The sequence below is a fragment of the Periplaneta americana genome, chromosome 1, assembly GCF_040183065.1.
Source record: "Periplaneta americana isolate PAMFEO1 chromosome 1, P.americana_PAMFEO1_priV1, whole genome shotgun sequence".
Classification (NCBI taxonomy): Eukaryota; Metazoa; Arthropoda; class Insecta; order Blattodea; family Blattidae; genus Periplaneta; species Periplaneta americana.
Genome location: NC_091117.1, coordinates 20,309,712 through 20,331,395, shown reverse-complemented (window position 1 = coordinate 20,331,395; position 21,684 = coordinate 20,309,712). Strand labels below are relative to the sequence as shown.

At 35.1% G+C, this 21,684-nt stretch overlaps 1 protein-coding gene across 1 annotated transcript; it reads right to left on the bottom strand.

Annotated features, from left to right (window-relative positions):
• Positions 1-12,288: 12,288 nt before the first annotated feature.
• eIF1 (eukaryotic translation initiation factor eIF1) lies at positions 12,289-20,456 on the bottom strand. The gene is made up of 3 exons (XM_069843937.1): positions 20,211-20,456; positions 19,220-19,377; positions 12,289-12,833 (listed from the first exon to the last, which is right to left on the bottom strand). Exons 1-3 carry the CDS (start codon positions 20,236-20,238, stop codon positions 12,687-12,689), a joined length of 333 nt encoding a protein of 110 aa, XP_069700038.1. The 5' UTR covers positions 20,239-20,456; the 3' UTR covers positions 12,289-12,686.
• Positions 20,457-21,684: the final 1,228 nt, after the last annotated feature.

Here is a 21,684-nt window from a genome sequence, read left to right as displayed (position 1 = left end):
GTCATTTAGTGCTGTTAATTTCTTTCCTCCTCTTAAGAAATATGCAGGAGCCGCCACTGACTGCAGGAACTCAACATGCAACCATTAGAAGAAAAAATTACACAATACAGAAACAGATGGCTTGAACACATTTCTCGTATGGAAGCTGGCCGGACACCCCAAGAAATGCTAAAATACCACCCTCAAGGACGACGACGACCTGGACGTCCACAGAAACTTCTATTGGATCCTGTATAGCTGGAACCAAAACAGGCCAACAATGGCCTAATTTCGTGCCTGGAATATGATGATGATGAAATGATCTATGAATAACCGTCAATCCTCCTATAATAATTATTATAATACAGTAATAATAATAATAATAATAATAATAATAATAATAATAATAATAATAATAATAATAATAATGCATTAAAACAATGTATTATTAAGAAGCCAAGTAAATCTCTGTTTTTGGGCCACAGACAATTAGGATCATCATCATCATCATCCTTCAAGTGTTAGACCGCAGTGGATCTGTTACGATCTCTTTTTCGACGTTCAAAAAGAAGCAGGCATAACACCGCCAGAAGGTACTGTAATAATACAGGGTGTTTCATAAGTAAGTGATCACTCGAAAAATTGACTAATCTTTACGATTTTTGGCTGCGTTGTGCGTCTCTGCTAGCAAGAACCTTACCCGGTGCTGTACACTCGACTTGGTTACGCATTTGCAAGCAAGAAGTCTTCACTTTTCTACATCGAGAGGAATGGAACGAGCACTAAGAAATTTAAAACTTGGAGTTAGCGTCGAAAAACTACAAATTACGATAAATTGTAATGAATTTACACTTACACTAATTATGACTCACATTTCTCAATGTCTGTCGCCCTGAAGAATGCACAAATACAAGCGAAGGACCATTTCCTCGCGCATTTCAGGAATAACCATCCGTATCGTGTGCATAATCCTTTCCATAATTGTGGGATGGTGCGAGATTTATCTGCAAGCACACGATCCTTAACAAATCCCCATAAAAAGAAACCCAGGATAGTTAAGTCTGGAGATCGTGGCGGCCAAGCAATTGGACCTGCGCGACCGATCCACCTGTTAGGAAACAATTCGTCAATCAAGGTTCGAATATCTCGTGAATTCCGCTCATTTGTTATACCAATGAAAACATGTATAGAATAGAAATGGCGTTTTCTGGTGGACACAATGCGACTAGGTCGAGTTCTGGCAGGCAAACGCGTAACTAAATCGAGTGTACGGCACCGGGAAAGGTTATTACTAGTAGAGATGTGTAACACAGCCAAAAATCCTAAACACTAGTCAATTTTTTGAGTGATCAGTGATGAAATATCCTGTGTTGTAGATAGCTTTTAGGAAAACCAGTCTAGTTGAAAAAGTGACAGGGAATTTATAAAATCCCTTGGATTGCGTGAAACGGACGCCAAAAGGATGGATTTAGATCCGCGTATGCACTGTCAGTACATAGATTTTTTTTTATTTTATTGGGTTATTTTACGACGCTGTATCAACGTCTAGGTTATTTAGCGTCTGAATGAAATGAAAGTGATAATGCCGGTGAAATGAGTCCAGGATCCAGCACCGAAAGTTACCCAGCATTTGCTCGTATTGGGTTGAGGGAAAACCCCGGAAGAAACTCAACCAGGTAACTTGCCCCGACCGGGATTCGAACCCGTGCCACCTGGTTTCGCGGCCAGACGCGATGACCGTTACTCCACAGGTGTGGACCAGTACATAGATGTAAGTACATTGATTCTTATGTTTTATTTATTCCTTTCTCATTCAGTTATCATCACTTTAAGAGACTTCTGTCCTATTTACTTCTTGGCTTTCTGTTGCCAGTTATGTTACCGGTACTTCTAACGAGACAGCAGTACAGGGAGAATCGTTTTAAAAGCTTACTGATGCGGAAACGTGCCCTGTACGGCCTACCCCACGTCGACATGGCAACCCCCTGATGAGATGCAGTCTGGAAAGTGATTCACAATCTGTTATCATTAACTACAGATAAGTGACCATTAACCACGCGAGAAACAGACATGCGGCGAGAGAAAATCTGACTGGGTACAGAGTTGTGAAGGAGGAGACACAGAGACGAATTATAATGGGGCCACCCTCCAACTATGCCTTAGTGTAAATTATATACAGGGACATCATTTTATTTTTACTTGCATTTTTATTGTACCTGCATTTCTGAATATACTTCACTCCCACCCCGTCACTTATGTCCTTGCTCCCGTCAGACACACAAACTTACGGCCGCTGTTGCATTCGAAGTCTTCAAGCAGTGAAGTAAACACTGCAGTGTATAGTGTGTTTCATAAATATGGCTACGTTTTCTATAGAAGAAAGAACCTATATTAATAATATCGTACTAAAAATTATATTCAAGAAACGATAAATTCAATTTCAGAGAATATGCTTCGAAATGTTTTTAATAATATGCGTAAAGAATTGAAGCCTGCATTGTAATGAACGGCAACCATTTTCAGCAACTTGTTTAAAAATTCAGATTAGCTTATTTTGAATTGAGGTGGCTAGAAGCAAAGGAATGCTAGTGACATTTGTAATAACATGAGTTAAGTGCATCCAGTGTAAGCAAAAGTATCTAAAATTTTAGTGGCAAAGGGATATTTTAATCGCATCACACATTAAAAATTTAAATAAAAATTTCACCGATTTTACGAAAGCTTAAACATTTAAACCCCATTTTCTCAAAAGTAACTTAAGTGCACTTACAGCCCTTTACTTATGAGCCCCTCAATTTAAATGCACTCTCTATATTGTATGATAACATCAATAATTAATATGCTAAATAAAGTAGACATTACATAACGAACATATCCGCCTGAAAAGTTGAGTTTTTGAAAAAAAAAATGCTACTACTCTACTGTATTTTGATAAATTCCGTAAAAGTGATCATCAAACTGAAAATCGTAATATCGTATTTCCCTACAACATAAATGGATACACCACTTTTCTCTCCTCCTATACCTAGTAAAATGATTTGTTTACATATTGCACTAGTAACATCAAACTCCTGTAATGGAAGGGGGCAACAGTGTTTCCGAGTATAGTCAGGTTAATGTTAAAAATGTTGGTAAAAATAAAGTGATGTCCCTGTACAAAACAAACTGGCGGTATCAGCATTTGCCAGGACGATGTATTCTATTGTATATTTATTTACGTTCCATGGTATTCGTACATCACTTCACAGCTAGAATATGGAACATGTCAAAAAAATCTTAATAGTACTACAAAGTCTTAATTATAGTCAACAGTCTAGTTGAAATATATACAGAAGAGTTTTACAATATACTAGTACAAACAAGGGGTTAGTATTGATACTTAATACAAGACAGAAATATTCATGCAGCGTTGCTGAATGTCATAAATTCACCTACAGAATAGAAGGCGTCAGAAATCAGGTACTTCTTTAATTTGGCCCTAAATAATCTGATGTTTTGAGTTTGAATTTTTATATCCATAGGGTGGCTATTACAAATTTTTACTGTCATATAACACACTCCTTTTTGATAGCACGATAGACTTGCCAATGAAGTCATTTTTTGACAAGTATTTAAGCTATGAACTGTTGAATTAGTTACAAAGTTTTCACGATTACATAGGAGGAAGTTTATTAATGAAAAAGTGTACTGATAAGCTATGGGCATTATTTGCAGTTTTTTTTAATGATCCTACACGATTCCCTAAATGTGGCACCTACTATTATTCTAATTACCTACTCTTTTTTTGTAATAGGAATATACTGTAACTACCTGCAGAATTTCTCCAGAATATTCCAAAACTCATTAGAGAATGGAAGTATGCAAAGTATACTATTTTTAAGATATTGAAATTTACTATCTCTTGTATAGATATAATAGCAAAACATGCTGAATTTAATTTGGGGGTAATTTATTTAATATAATTTTCCAATGAAATATATTATCGATTAAGCCAAGAAATTTGGCTGTTGTTCTTGTTGTTTCTATTAGAAACCTGTTGTTAATTATTGCGGTTGAAATTGGACTGGATTTAAATTGGATTATGTTAGTTTTGTTACAATTTAAGACTAATTTATTGGCTGAGAACCGATCACATATTTTGAGGAGAATTGCCTCTGTTCAAGATTGGAATGTGTTAAGAGTTATTGGCTGTAATTACTACACTTGTGTCATCTGCAATTAATATGGGATAATCTACATCTTTTATTAGGGGGGCAAGAACATTTATGAACACTAGAAAAAGTAGGGAACCTAATACTGATCCTTGTGGAATTCCATTATTATTAATTCCCCATGTCGAGGCAGATTTCATAGTACTATCCATTATATTGATTTCGACTTTCTGTTTATTATATATAAGATATGAGTGAAACCATTGTTTTGCAACATCTTTAATTCCACAATAATCTAATCTGTCTAGCAGTATTTTATGATTTATGAAGTCGGATGCCTTATCACAGAAAATCCCCCCAACTTGGAAATTTGTATTAATTGCACCCAGAATTTTGTCAGTTAAACTAAATGATGAAATAATTACGAGGGAGACTGGTCACAATGCTGGTAGTTTTCATTACTTCTGAATTAAATTTCAAAGTTAAATTAAATCCATGACTCGACAGCCCAGGAAGAGCCAAAGCTGACTGCTGGTCTTACGTCCAGATGTGAACAATCATCTAACCAGTACTCGACTGAGCTGATACATGAAACCGAATTTTACCACTTACAGTATGATGCTAGATGGGAACTGGTCCGATGCAGGGCCGAAATTTCATTTGAAGATTCCTTCTCCATGAGAACTCGAAATAATTAGCATTTCAAATCGCTAATCGAAAGCATGAAGACTCAGACCACATAGGTAAGAAACGAGACAATTAGTCAATCAATAGTGAAAGTGAGAAGAAACGATTTTCATTTTTGAAGCTGTAATTTTCTTCTTCTTCTTCTCAAGGCACTAGAACTTCAAAATTAAATGTCTTGGCCTTCTCAACAACCTTTTTCCAGGAACTTCTATTCTGTATGACCATCATCCAATCCTTGATTCTTAGCTTCCCCAAATCATTCACAATATCATCTTCCCAGCAGCTTTTCGGTCTACCCGCTGCTCTAGTTCCCATGGGTTTCCATTTATATATACCTTTCACTAGCCTCCGGTCTTCCATTCTTTTAACATGGCCAAACCAACTTAACCTCATAGCCCTGATGAAATTTATCATACTTTGATTGTATATTAGAACATTTAGTTCTTTGTTAGTTTTTATTCTCCAGTTGCCATCTCTATTCTTGGAGGATCCAAAGATTCTTCTTAAAATCCTACTTTCAAAACTTAACCATTTTTGTTTGATTGATTCTTTCAATACCCAAGTTTCACAGGCGTAGGTGACAACTGGCCTTATTATGGTCCAATATAATCTTAATTTGATTTCTTTTGTTATTTGTTTTGCTTTTATATAAGCTTTGGTTGGCGAAATAGGCTCTGTTACCATTGGTAATTCATTCTTTAATTTCATCTTCTATGAAGTTATTGCCATTTAATATTGTTCCCAGATATTTAAATTTATTGACTTGAGCAATCTGCATATCATTGATTTTCAGGTTATTTGTAATAGAATTTTGGTTACCACATTTTAAATACTTAGTTTTATTTTTATTTATTACGAGACCAAATGCTTCAGATTGTTTTTCAGTTTTGTGAATGTAGTTGTAATTTTCACTTCTATTAATTATTTTGTAATAAATGTTCCAGAATTAGTTATAGCATGTATTATTTCATTTCGTTTTATTTTTCAAAGTTTCCAATGGCATACTCCAGGTTGCAGCCTACTACTGCTAAGGGAAATCCAAAATTTCCGTAGAATGAGTGAACAAATGAAAAGTAACTACAGATGGATTTTCTCCCAGTGGCAGTTACACATAACAAAAAAACATAAATAAAACAAAAAAATTCAGACATTGAAACACATTACAGGAGTTATATTTTATTTATTGCAATCTGACAACATGCAGACATAGCACTGTTGTTGGCAAATCATTTTGGACAAATCCTTGGCGATCAACAAAGTACTCAATTAAGTGCAATGCTGACTCTGTGCAAATTTACAATATTGGGATGTTATGATGGATGAAAGTTGTGAATACAAGAACAGTTATTCAAAACAAGAAACCACCTTATTGTCTACTTCGCACGTGTATAAGATTTTGTCAGTAGAACGCTGCAATATGATTGAAGCAGAAGTTACAGAAAGTGTTCCTAGGCTTCTTTGCACTCACTAAATTCGAATTTCAACACCTGTCAACAATAATCAGAATGTTTCATTTTATTATAGTGATAGGTCTTAGAAACTTCGACAGTGTGTACTGTGCATTATATTTTAGAACATCTTAGCTGCAAGAAAATTATTAATGTTGAATTAGATTTATCAACGATACCTAACGAAAAATGTGTCAGAAGAGTACTGCTTAAGCAGTGGATTGAAGGACACGCAACTTCAGCAACTGATGGTGTCTCAATATTCTTATGTATAACAGAAAAACAATCAATAGTAGTAAATTGCTACTTTTCTTTTTTCAACTTTAAGAGTGCATATATCGAGATTTTAAGTACATACGTGCATTCATATGTTGCCGTTTTTAGTGCATATGAATCCGCCCCCTAGTTACTACATACGAGTGTTGTCATGGTAATTTTTCTCCTGGCCATACGCCCCGCAAATTGTTTTCTCCCTTGAAATATCTATCTCTCTGACTACCATTTAATGGTTTTTTTAGCAGTAAAGAAGTAAAGAAATTGTTTTGCTTTACATTTTAATTATACAACAAGTTTGATTTAAAGAATACACCATGTAGCCCCACCGTAAACGCACACTTGTCTCGAATCTTGGAGTGTGTATTTGCAGCACTTCTTGCTTTTCAACAAATTATTTTACATAATTCTGGATTCCAGTATTGCAGAGGTGGTCAAGTTTTGTTTATGAGCATCAAACAAAATACATTAGGAACAGCAAGAAATGATCTAAGATCTGTACAGTTATCCACGTACAAAACTTAGGCACCCATATGCTGTATGGCTTCGCACAGACAAAATTTTCTTTTGCTCATATGATTAATTTAAAAAATTGTAGGTTCCATACGATGTATGGCCCAGTATGGCCTCCATGACAGCACTATACAACCTAAATATGACATGAAAGATCATATGAAATCGAAACATTGCATGGTAAACCAGAAAAAGAAATGGGTATAATTAAATGAAATATGTTTGCTCAGTATAAATATTATGCAGCAATTAAAATACGCTTGTCAAAGAACTGTGGCCTTCAAGCATAAGTTGGACACATTATGGATGGCAAATGATTTATGAACTGGTGAAAACAATTTAGGCACCATGTCATAGGAAACATATTTTATTGTGGATTAGTTGCAGCGAAAAAAGTAAATAAGAGCTCATTTCATAAGAAAAAAATCTTTGTTGTTTGCTGTGTGTTTGTACTACTATCACAGTCTAGTATATAGTCACGAAGCTTGAGTTTATGAGGGTTCTAGGAACAACAGAAAGTGCAGGTACTATCTCGCATTGTCTGTAATGAGGCGATATTAGTGATCCTAGAGGTTAGCAACTATCTATGGATGCATATTTACTACGTATTGAGCTTCGTGACTGTATATATTAGACCAGTCATGTCAACTGATGCCCACAGGAGCAAGCGCGCGCTTTAGAGCCCAGGAGAGCCTGAGCGCTTTACAGCGGAAAGGAAAGAGACAGACGAAAGAGCTGGTATATGCTGCTTGGTCGAGCTATATTCAGGGATAGCCAGCACTGATTCAACAAAGGGAAGAGAACTTATTAAAACTGTATCCATGTTAATTATTAAATTTTTCTGAGAAGTATAAGTGCATTATAAGAACGTAAGTTTTAATTTTAATGTTAGTTTTTCACAAGTTTGATTTTTTTGTTCAAAAGAAATATTTTCTCAACTTTTTTATAGAAAAGTGAAATTTTCAGATATAGGACTACTTATTTAGTAGCCTTACAGAATGTTTTCGTAAATCTAATATATTGTAAATATGTATTACTGAAGATAGTGTATTGAAAATATTCGCATGGAAATTGTTTGTAAGGAAATGAATTAACAAAGCAACCACTCTTACATCATAAGCAAAAGATATGTGCCCATGTGTTGTAAAAATGTCAGCTCTATAGCTTCAGCAGATTTCGAGAAAATAATTTAATATTCTGATGATAGGAAGTTGCTCACCAATATCACCTTAAAAGCTTAATGCGATAAGAGTTTTGTTATGTTATATTAGTTACACTTAAAACATATACAGCACCTAGGTAACTTTGCTTTGTACTGTAATATTGTTTTGATTAGTTTATTGATTACTTTTATAAGGCTAAAGATACCATCAATATCAATTCAAACTTATCATGTCATACTCAATTTATTTCTTTGGGATATCACTTTCTTTATGAATGATGTGTTTCATCCATTTAGTACAGTATAGTTGTACTACTATGAAATTTATGTGAATATTTCTTCTTAACTCTTTATTATGTTATTAACATTTAAAACACAACTGCAATATTAAGAAATTGGTATTAGTACTTTTGTTTTACAGACAATATAAATATCAAAGAGAAAGGCACAAAATTTCAAGTTCCGTTTGAAGTTTGTGCACCACTGTTTTCTTAATTCAACAGCCTGCTTATTTATATACACAACCTTCCTCTTTCCATACTTAGCGCTTGATGCCCACGCATGATGTCAAGGTCAGAAAAATGCGCTTGCTTTGACATCACTGTATTAGACTGTGCTACTATTATATTTTCTGTGCGGTTCAAATAACTACAGATAACTTCCCTTGATACTCCACTAGGAACTACACTAATGTATTTTCGAAGCACATTTACTTCTTGAGGGCTTTGTTTCGTGTGGGGACACTTTCCGTTACAAATTCAATTTACTCACCATAGGTAGAGTTGCCTATTGACCGAAGTTTGGATAAATGGAATTCTACTGTATTATAATTTTGTACATTTAAAGTATCCAATCTGTTTTGATTAGTGTACAAATAACTCTGCAACAATCCAAAAGTGGACTTCTGTTTGAGTTGTCCTTACCACAGTAACCAAAGGGATCATAATCTCATGAAATTATACACACTAGTCACGAATCATCCTGTTAGAACATTAATGTAAAATACGATTACAGTAGAACTTGGTTATAACGACATCCAATGGACCTTAAACATTATGTTATAAACGAGTGTCATAGTAACCGAGATTCACTTTATCAGTCTAGTGAGGCGGAAAATGAAAAATAACAAATTTAATTAGACTTACTTTAGATTTATGTATTGACTTTTAAGCCTACAATGAACATAATAAATACACGTAGGCCTACAATTATAAATACAGTATTCTGTATTAAAACAGTTTGTTCAGTACTCACCAAACTACTTTACTTAGAAGTGAAGTAATCAGCCATTTTACTCTGTTGTCTTCTACTTGTCCAATACATACTTTCTAGGGCTAAACTACGTTCTATGTTCATAATTTCATTTGCAATTTCACTGCTCCCTTCCCTAGCTTCATAGAACATGTTCATAATTCTAATGACTTCTAAAGCGTCACTCACTTCTTTTAGTGGCCATACTGCGTTAAAATGCGTGCACTTAGTGAAAACTTCCTGTCGAAACTGATCTAATAACGCATGAATTCGGACAGGTTACAATGGGGTGGGGAATCCGCCTGCATTCCAGAGGTCTATCACAGAAGGAGACTGTAAAGAATTTGTCACAGTCAGATTTCAACAAAATATTTCTTAAAATACTTTGGTTCTTAGAAAATCTTATTCCAAACAGGTTGAAAATGACGTTATATGCGAGGTAGACGCATACGCGTTTGTCGTATTAAGCAAGGTAGGAAAGCATATGTCTTATGGGGAATTAGTTGGGACCACAGAATATTTGACCTTATAGTCGAGGTGTCGCACAAAACGAGGTCGCTATAACCAAGTTCTACTGTATTAGTATTATTATATCCATACCAAATGAATTATTTTCCATGAAAACGCAGAACTCTACTTATTATACAGGGTTTCCCAAAATTATTTTCACAAATTTGATGGCTAATAACTTGGAAACAGAAAGTGGTAGAAAGATGAGGTTTCTAATGTTCAGACACACTTCAAGTTTTGGTAGCCACTTACAAAATTTCGATTTGAGCTCCATTCGTAACCCCTACTCAATATCCTCAGTTGTTTAATTGGACATGTTGGGAAACACTGCCCTTCCAGAGGTTAACTCCTTCAACCTGATATCATGCTTCAGCTGGATGGTGTTCCTCCTCACTGAACCTTGACCATTAAGGCTTCGAAACACACATTTCCTGGTCACTGGATTGGCAGAGGAGGGCCTATACCTTGGCCCCAAAAATCTGCATACATCCCTCCCCCCGGATTTTTTCCTTATGAGGGCATGTGAAAAATGTGCTCTACAGAATGCCAGTGAGGAACTTGCAGGACCTTTGTGCTCTCTTAACCGCTGAGATAGCACAGGTTAATGCAGAAATGCTGGGCCTGACGTGGAGTACTACCTTGATAATGAAACAACTGTCTTTAGAGACAATATTAGGTACCCTCCACAAAACTGGCATCATTTATACACAGATGGATCCTTGATCTCCAAAGCAGCTATTCTATCAATAGTCTCTAAACACACACCATCTCAAACAGCAGAAATAACTAATATGCTCTCTCAATACCACTCAATAAAAGAATTGTATTCCAATGGATACCATCCCGTTGTGGAATCCTGGGAAACGAGAATGCGGACGCTTTAGCAAAGAAGGGCAGCACTGCTACTTACAGACCTGTTACTAAATCTACGTATTACTCTGTGAAAAAATTTGACAACACAATCTCAAGGGAAAAAATGGAACTCTCTGCATCATAATCCACAGTTAATTCCCGATTTACCACGAAAATTGTCTGTAGCTGCATTTAGATTGGCAACAGGCCAAACACCTGCATAGAATTGTAATATATCAGTCCCCTAACTGCCCATTGTGCAACTCAAACCAAGAAATGGATTCGGAACACCTCCAAATCTGTGCTTCAGTGGCTGACCATGATAATATCTTTGAAAAATATTGGAGTGCAAGAAGTCAAATGACTTCATTGTCAAACGCCTGGCATTAGAAAACAACCACCACCTTGATAACATGCATGTTACAAATGTAGCATATACTGAAGTTTTGGAACTACCAAAACTTCAACCGTGTCAGAACATAGTGAAAAAAACACACATCTTTCTATCTCTTTCCATTTCCAAGTTATTAGCCATCAAAGTTGTGAAGCTCATTTTGGAACACCCTGTATTATTTGTATATTCGGCATGAAGTTATTTATCTACATGAAACTGAAGTAACACCTTAAACTCTCATTACATGCTCACTTGCAAGATTTTGAAATTATGATGAATTTGTTTGCGACAGATCTATTCTGGGTGGTCTCACTCTAGACGGGTTTTCCTTTCTTGAGTCACTGTCGTCACATATCAAACACACGCCTTTCTTGTAATGCTGTAACATCTTGCTTTGAAACACTACATAAATTTTCGTCCTTCAGTATCACTCCAAAAAAAGATAAATTCATCTGAAACTTCAATGCCAAGGATAGGGTGCATGGTGTGACAACAATAACACGTCTTCATGTGCTGATTAACTTTTATTTGAACAATTGAACCATTATACACTTGAACCAGTCTATTCAACTTCTTTTATTTCAAGTCATTAAACATCGAAAATTCGTGAATTTAAGAACATAAGTTAACCACCTAGTTTATTTCTTTAAAATTAAGATAAAGTTAACCACCTACATGTTAAATAAAAATAGATTTAACAAATTGAATGGAAAATAAGTTTTGTAAAATGAATTCCAAAAATTTAGGGAAGCTTAATACAGCCATACTGAAGCATTATCTGAACTGCAAACTCATACCTGCATGATCCCCCCTAAAAGGCACGAAATATCAAACTGGAGAGGTTGGAGATTTGAATCATCAGTATGAAGTGCTGTTATGCCAAGTCGATACCATGCTTAAACAAACGTGGAAGTAAAAGGCCTAAAACAAGGAACCAAAAAAACCAACAAGACAGCCAAGCCTCAAAAGGTTTCCCCTATACAAAAATAGTTCTTGTAATTACAAAACTGCATACAACATCCCCCATTAAATAAAAAAAAATCCATCGTTAACACTTTTTCCACCTAATTGGCTGATAAATTTCTCTAAAATCATCAATAGCGCTCAGATACATACTACCTCACATAAAGCACGCACATCGCCTCTAGTCGCAGGACAAATGGGCTGGGGTTGAATTGCCTCTATGTGACAGAACTTTTACCTTAAGGGTCTAATGGTTTGGGAACAGGTAGAGAGCTAAGAAGGTTATTGCTTGCTAAAGAAAAGACTGAAGTAGGGGGGGCGGGTGAGGGGGGAAGGGCGGGGGCGAGAGATAGAGAGAAAAAAAAAGTGACAAAACAGTAGTGAAATTGTGCCCCAAATTCAGCAATTGTCAAGTGTCCCACAACAGATAGATACACCTTGAGATTCCCTGGTTGCAGTTAATTTAGTGTGTTGGGAGGATCATTTGTGAGACGAGGTTTTTCTTAAAAACCATGAACTTTGAGCTGTTCAGGTTTAGCGAGGCCGGCCTTTGTTAGCCACTGGCAGATGTTTTCCCGCTGATCACCTTGGAGTTGGAGCACTTCACCGTACTCTGGATGTTCAATCACTGTGCCATTGCAGGCGAACTCCTGTAAAATAAAGTTCAGAATTAGTACACACCTACACAATCCACATACCATGACTACATCTACATCTGCCCAATATTAGAAGAAGAGCCTATATTTCAATGAAGCGTTATTTAGTATATTACACTCAATGTTAACTTATTTAAAAACTTTCTTCACTAGACCACGGAACTTTATGCACTGAAATAGCCTAATTATAGATTTCAGAGTATAATAATAATAATAATAATAATAATAATAATAATAATAATAATAATAATAACAATAATAATAATAATAATAATAATGCCAGCCTCATAGTCTAGTGGTCAGAGTTTCTGGCTATAGTTCATGAGGTCGATTCCCAGTTAGAGCACAGGAATTTTTCCTTAAAGGGGATTATTCCTGTGTTCGTCCATAGTCTGGAATTTAGGTTAAGTTTAGATTTAAGACCTCTCCTGGCACCACATTATAATAATCATCCTATCACATCATCGGGGTAATGTAACTCCGCCTTCCAGGCGCCCCAACCTCAGAAGTGGGTTACAATTAAGCCACAGCCAGGAGAGAAGACCAGAAATGTCGAAAAGACAACCTGGTGGCATTGGATTAAAATAATAATAATAATAATAATAATAATAATAATAATAATAATAATAATAATAATATAACAAAAAAATAGTAATAACAACCGAACAAGTTGGAGCAGACAGTAGTATTTGTGACTCGTATTCGGGAGGTCCTGGGTTCGACCCCTTTGCCAGCCAATCTGATTGGGGTTTTTCATGGTTTCCCTCAGTCACAAAGGCAAATGCCGGATTGGAAATTTACTTATCATTATTCATCAACGCCTTAGTCACATATATCATAAACATTAATTAAAATCTAAAAAAATCAGTTACATGAACACAAGCCATCTATAACATAAGACAGAAACAAGAACTCAACAATAGTTACAACGGCCTACAGATCCTAACATGTGATATGACCACAGATATTAATGCATGTATAAATAAACCTAACAAAAGAAATAATAATAATAATAATAATAATAATAATAATAATAATAATAATAATTCAGTCCATCTGTTTCTGAGATAGAGCCAGAAAACAATTCAAATGTCAATTAGTGGTATTCTACCATTTAGCCTTTCCACTTACATGTAGGCCTATCGTAATCATAATTAAGCAGAAGGAAACCGTGAAATGTGTCTGTTACCACGAAATAAGACCTTTATCATGGAAATAACGAAATGTACCATAAAAAACCCGTGGTTGAGTGCAGTTCTATTCTTTATTTATGTTTTTTTTTCTCACTCCCTAGATGCTTCGTTTGAAACTTCCAATCAAAAATGCTTGTTTATTGCAAGCGGCTATAATAGTTGATTTTTTTGGTGCTTGGTAGCATTCATGTCTCTTGGCTTTCTCGAAGTCTGACATTCTAATTTTACAAACTCCATGCACTAAAATATTTACGAACTGTCACAAAACTGTTCCTGCAACGCTAGGTGTATGTTTTGGGGAATTATTTAAATGCTGGGAATGTTACATTGTTTTTATTGTACGTGTAAAATTTAAACAGTCTTACTAATAAACTGTGTATAGTTTTTATACGAGACTTATGCAGAGTTGAGACAGAAAACGTTACTAATAAACCGTGAATAAGCTATGGACGTATAAACAGGCTGTAACTATACAATGGGAATTGCTTTGCAGTAGTTATATACACGAAACCCCTTGTTTAAGTGTTGTATATAGGGAAAAAATGGCCGCCTCTCTAACAGCTGTTCGTATCGACTGTCATTTTACGATGATGTTTACCTTGTAACCACAGAAGAACAAACCAAAGATCATAGAATTATTAGAATAATATTGCTGTAGCTTGTACTCTTTGACCAAATTGTAGTGTGGTAATCGATTAGAGGCAGTTGTACTATCGATACTTAACACGCCACACTAGAGCACTCTACCGGATGCAGTAGAGAACCTCTGATATTCTATTACCTTTCGTAACAAGTAATGACGAAACTATGACGTAGCTGTGTAACAGTTATACTGTTATACACGACGTATGTAATGATATTAGTAAGGAATTTACACACGACTTATAAACGAGCTACTCATTGTATAAGACAGTTAAACGTCTGTATATAGAGTTTTTATTAGTAAGACCGTAAGTAAATATGCGTTCAAATTACTTATTTTATGAAAACCCACGAAAATAGAAGCACATACAGTACTGAAATAAGAAATTTTTTTCCCTCGAAAAATCATATCCTTAAAAATTCTGTACAATGTGCTTTGTGTTTGACTGTAGCCCTATACTGAATATTTTATTTAAATCTCTACGGACTTCAATCTGAAATTAATCGATTCAACTTGTTGACCTTACTGAACAGTACACTCATTGACCTTGTTTCCTACAAGGCAAACTGCAACAAGGTCATCAAGCAAGATTTCACTTCAGAAGCAAAGACGAAAGATAAATAGCAATGGAGGTTTAAAAGACATATTCATTCCAGCATTACAATTACTATCTTCACATTTATTTTTAATCTGCATCAAAGACGTAAGAAACACTGATAAGACTTTTTATGCACATACTTTATCACCATAATACAACATCTCATAATGGAATGACATAGACATGTTATTACAGTCATTAATGAACGTCAAGAAAATTCCACGAAGAAATATGTTTGCCTTCACTTTTTCTGCAAATATGTAATAATTTCCAAATAGTCATTCTGTTGCATGTAACTAAAAGATAGGTTCTTCATATGTGCTTATAAATTAGAATAATTATTTAAAGAATAAACCAAAAAAGGGAGAAGCTGAAACTGAAAGCTACAAGACATTCTTAAAAAAAAAAACTCCATGTGCGGATTTTTTTTTAAATTTTCTATGGAAAAAGAATGAAACCACATGGGGGACAAATTTTGTGGAGTTAATAAGATACATAATTATCTTTCTGAACCAAATGTTAAGACTGACTAAATAAAAAAATTGTTTTAGCTTGGTTGCAGTTGCTATGTTCAATAAATTTCCACAATACAAGTTCTACATTTAACAGATATAAAACCATCTTGCAATACTGCCTAGTATAAAACCCTTTTTATGACATTAGGAATTTTTCAACTCTTTTGTAGACCTAAGTATTTTCCAGTAGTATATATTGTTAATTTTACTTTAAAATCTATTTGTTCTATCTTTGCATTTTGTATTTCTTATCTTTGTTATAATTCATAGCTATGTATATCATTACTTTCAATGTTCATTGCATTAAATAAAATAAATACATACGACTCAAGGGATATGTTTTGTACTTCTGTTTAGGCATTATTAAAACAATACTTCTTTTCAAGTCAGTTTATTTAACATCGCTGCACCAAGTGCAAAGTTCTCTAACTTCGATAAAATGAAATATGGTTACCATGGATTACGCGACATTTGGCTTACAGTTGAACCTCGGAAGAAAAAAACCCAACAAGATGATTGGTCCATGTGGAATTCAATGTATACTGGTGCACGGCCTCAGAACAAAGACCAGCTCCTTTACCTCTATGCCATACAAATTATTATTTTTATTTATTTTATTGGGTTATTTTACGAAGCTGTATCAACATCTAGGTTATTTAGCATCTGAATGAAATGAAGCTGATAATGCCGGTGAAATGAGTCCGGGGTCCAGCACCGAAAGTTACCCAGCATTTGCTCGTATTGGGTTGAGGGAAAACCCCGGAAAAAACCTCAACCAGGTAACTTGCCCCGACCGGGATTCGAACCCGGGCCACCTGGTTTCGCGGGCAGATGCGCTGACCATTACTCCACAGGTGTGGACTTATTATTATTATTATTATTATTATTTCAGTTTCGAGTATTGATCAAACTTCAATACAACACACCATACATGGGATGAAAAACACACTTAAATAATTGAAAATAACCTCAAAATTGTAGCACACGATAACACTGCAAAAACTATACACCTACCCGGTCCCAATACGTTCATTCCCTATACCCCAAGAATGATTTTCCCCAACATTTTCACATACACCCCAGTAGTATCACTATCACTCCTTTCTTCACCATGCTGGGGGGAGGGGGAGGAAAAAAAAGCGTTTATGCAAGGCATACCAAAACCATGATCAAACCTAACCTAACCTGGCACTGATTGTTTAGTGTATTTTTCTCTCCAGATATTGGCAGCAAGCTGCAATACCCATTTCAATAGTACTTCGCTGGATATACTCACAACTGAAATATGTAACAGACTGAGATATGCGTGTAGTATTTATTCTGTGGAATTGCGGAAATGTAGTGTATTAAACGTGATTATATTAACTTAATTTGTGCCGTGTGTATATTTGTGAGGTTATTCCATCTGTCAAGTTTTATTTATCAGAGAAAAAACACAATGCACATCAGATGTGTAGTGCACAGCAAGATCGAAGTTTCAATATCAAGTGTAGCTGTGTGGTAGATTTAGAGCATGTAAAAGAACTCCGTCCCTAAGTGAGAAGGCTCCAGGCAAAATTTACCATCCAAGCCAAAATTCAACTCGCAAGGTACCATAATGGACACCAATCTTTCGTCCAAGTTTTTTTTCTCTGTGAAAGAGCCATCATTGTTCTAGGTTATCTGAAGCAAAGGGAAGTTAATTTTATAATAGGCCTACAGTGGTCACATGATATCTCTAAGCCTGACAACCGTTACAATAACTACCTATTTCGATTCCTGAAAGTGTATTTGCGGGAGAAAGGGACAGATGTGGCGACATTAGTATGAAAACAAATCATTCACACTGTTGAAATTAAAAAACATGTTGTCACTGTCAGACTCAATTATTTTACTGTAATAAAGGAGCAACGTGAATAGTGGTGTATAATCACAGTCTACTAGATACAGTTACGAAGCTTGAGTTTTGAGGGTGCTAGAAACAATAGATTGTGACGGTACTATTTTGCATTGCCTGTAATGAGGCGATATTAGCGATCCTAGTGGTGAGCAACTATCTAATGTTTGCATATTTACTACGTATTGAGCTTCGTGACTGTAAATACTAGACTGTGATATAGTCATATTTTCAGTTTTAACACACACGCATAATAATTCGCACTAAAGCATAATTTGTTTCTCCTTATCTCAACCCCCCGCTAGGAGATATTTTGCGTCCACTGCAAAGAGTTTAATTGAAACGTAGTTTTAAATTAAAACATAGGCCTAATAGTTTTTTTAGATGCACTTGCCAGTTGTCAAACTCAAAAATGTCTTGTTGAAATCAGAATTAAATCACTAAATTTCTTTAAACAAACAACATATCCCTTTCAAAACGTTAGGATAAAAAGGCGGAAAAAGATTGTATAGAAACGAGGTTATTTAATTTATTTTGTAGTTTTTCAATATTAGGGCCTATTTCCAACACTGAATGTGAAGTTTTGTAAGTTTAAAACAAGCTTAACCCAAGAAAATTGAAAATTATTTCAGGAGTGAGCGGGGGAGGAGAATGGGGGAAGTTTCGAACTAAATGTCAGCTTCGTTCGAACTTTACACTCGACATTATTAGCACAGCACCTACACGTAATAAGGTGCGTAGGAGTAAAATTGCGTAATGGATCCTGGCAAATCCAATACGTAACACCTCACTCGCAAAAATAGGGCAAAACGGAAAAGCTATTACATGGAATACTTTGATTATAAACGAGAAATAACAGAAAATGCAGGTATGCTACCTAGTTACAAATGTTACTTCTAGTCTCGGAGATTACAAAAAATGCAACCACCTTCGAATGTTCCAGATCTTTCAACAGTAGTTAAGTGTCCAATTTTATTTCTAAAATGTGCTAATGTACTTTGACTAAATAATGTCAACAATATTCGGTACAAGTACAAATCTGTTAGAATTTTGCATTATAGGTACCTTCCAATAATTTACTTCGAACTCATAGTAACTAGCTATTATACAGGCCTACCTAAGTTACCAAAAGAATTTCATGGTCGTGGACCTATGTTACTGTTCACTTTCTCTAGTGGGAACAACTTTCTAATTAAAAAAAAGTGAAACTAGCGCTTAGTTACGGTGATTTCGGAAGTGAATATCGTTGAATATAAAGGGAATTTTTTGTGGAGATGAAGTTGATCGTATATGCAAGGTATATAAGCGGAATACGAAGAAAACTACCTCAGTGTTTAGCGGGAAAAAAACACATTCACTCAGCAAGACGTGCACAAATCATACGCTGAATCAAAATCAATGTTTCTCTCTGGTTGTCTTTAAAGACAATTTATGGCAGAAAAGACGTCACCAAAGATGCTTTATTATAGCACAACTCCGACACCTGGAAACCCAAAAAAACCAGAAAACCAGGCTCTAATGTGTGCAAAGGTAACGGAAAAGATTTCATTCTCACCTTTTTACATGCTCGAACAATTTTCTTCAAGTCATACTCAGAAGATAGACCCTGTACAGTAGTTAAAGTCTTTCGACCATTGCGTTGCTGAATTCTTATATGCACGAGACCGTCTTGGACATCATCATCTGAACCCTTGATTGCATCAGCAAAGGGGTCTGGAAAAAATTGTAAAATAAGCAAACATAAAAGGATAAATGTATGGAATAAGGAGTACGAATAAGGAATTTTGAGAATTGTTCTATATAAATTTAATTAAATTACAGTTAAACATTTTTATTAAAACAAAAATCGATATACTTAATTCCTACATTGTTTGACAAAGGCTTTCACGAAACAAGAATCTCTATAGTGAAAGTCAGTACCTAAGTGTATGACGATTAACTTTCAAGTGGATTGTCATACTAAGAATGCATTGTATTGCGCACTCCAACGCTCAAAATAAAAATTACACATCTATGAAGGATTCTAAAAAAATTGGAGGGTAGGAGTATGAAGGTATTACATAAAGGAATTTCCAAGAATTTCTCACTGAATTACCTTCGAGGCCCTTCCTTGACCCGTTGCACCATCCGTCCTTGCAACACAAATTTCAATATACATATTTTAACCTTAAAACACATTAAATTCATAATGGTAGACTTCTTGGGCGTTACTTAACAGCACAAATTCCCTCGCAATACACAAAATAGAAGCACTCATTCATTATACAAATGCAGAATTAGGACAATGGCCTTAAGACTTCAGAAATTCTTCCAAGATGCGTAATAACTCACTTCGAGTAATGTGAACAGCTTTGTATTTCAAACACGGCTTAATTATGTCTAATTTTAAACAAGAGAAATTTTAAAGCGTCTTCGTAACCGTAACATTTTATTTCTCAAATTAAGCTTAACTGTAAATACACCCAAAAACAACCGATCTGCCATTTTGTTAGAATCTATCAAGATTCACTGGTTGTTCACAATAACGTTAAATTAAAGAAACTCACCGAATGTGTTCAGATTCTGGATGGACATACGACAAATAAAATATGTCACTTGTCAATATACACCTGCAAATTGCAAAAATTACAGTTGATGTTCTCAGATGAGAAAAATAACCAAGACGATACACAGAACGGTATCTTTATGCCCCCAATTTGTTCAGCGGAAACCCGGATGCTACTACATGAATGACGTAGACGATAACGTCATTGCGACAGAGCAATAGTATGGCCATCTAGCGGTAAATATTTGTAATACATTAAACTTCTGTTTACATATTTACTTCAGCCGCCAAAAGATGTCGTATCATATAGGGGGCAAATTCAATTTGCTCTCCCTGTTGCAATGAAATTCACTGTATGGCATCCGCAGCGTTATCAGCATTGGAAAATTATTATTCTGTTTATTTGATAAACTTAAAGTTTGAACAAGGAGTTTTCCCTTGTGTCAGAGCCATCTTCAGTTGCAGAAGGTTCTGCCTAATATAGCTGTAACTACAGTTTTATCGCCTTATGTATTGTCACAAGCACATCTGGTATTAGGGCAAATAGACTACAGATGGCTTTGAAAATAATGCCACTGTGGGAGCTACTCCAGTGGACCTAAGATAATTGACACCATCTCTCATGATAGGGTACTCGTAGTTATTGAAAAGTTGCCTTACTATGAGTAAAAGATGATGAATTGAGTTTGATATGATATTTCAATAATAGAAAACAGATGACAGTCACAAAGAATTGCAATTCAAATTTTACAAACATTGTATAAGAGTACCACAAGAATCTATTCTTTTGATTGTAGTAATTAATGGTTTGAAGGAGCTATCAAGTCTTTGCCCACAAGTCTGGGACCTCTTTCATAAACTTGACAATTTATTGTAAATATGTCATTCTGACAACTAACAAATGATGACTGTACAAATTGTCAAATTTCTGTTTCATAAAACATTCTGTCTGTCAGGAAAAATCGTGACAATTTGTCACGACTTTTCTGATATATTTCATTTTATGAAACAGAAAAGTGTCAATTCATTTGTTGACAATTGTCATGAAATTCTGACACCTCATGTTTTGTATGTCATAGAAAGTTGACAATTTACTGTTTCAGTAATTGAGCTATATTGTAATTGAGACTATTGAATATTGGTGTGGATTTTAGGGAAAATATTTTTAAGTGTCATGTTCAGTACCAGTAGCAGTAGTAGAGAAAACTATAATTATAGAGGAAACCACGCAGGACACAGGTTTTTAAAGAACTGATAAATCTAAATTACATTTTCAATGAGTTTGTATTCATAGATAAATTTCGTATTAGTAAAACATCAGCTGAAAATATGAGCAAAATAGCAGATTTGTTGCACAAAACAAAAAGAAATAAAACACTTGATCCAAAAAAATTATTGTGTGTTTTTACACTGGATGGGAAATGGAGCTTTGTATCACTTAACTGCTGATGCATACAGCTTAGCGAAATTATTCC

Bases quoted from the DNA above. Each gene is read 5' to 3' on its own strand.
- eIF1 (XM_069843937.1), bottom strand. From the start codon at position 20,238: ATGTCCATCCAGAATCTGAACACATTCG. The intron at 19,378-20,210 runs GTGAGTTTCTTT...AATTTTTTCCAG, and splicing joins CCAGAATCTGAACACATTCG to ACCCCTTTGCTGATGCAATC. The intron at 12,834-19,219 runs GTGAGAATGAAA...TTTATTTTACAG, and splicing joins TTGTTCGAGCATGTAAAAAG to GAGTTCGCCTGCAATGGCAC.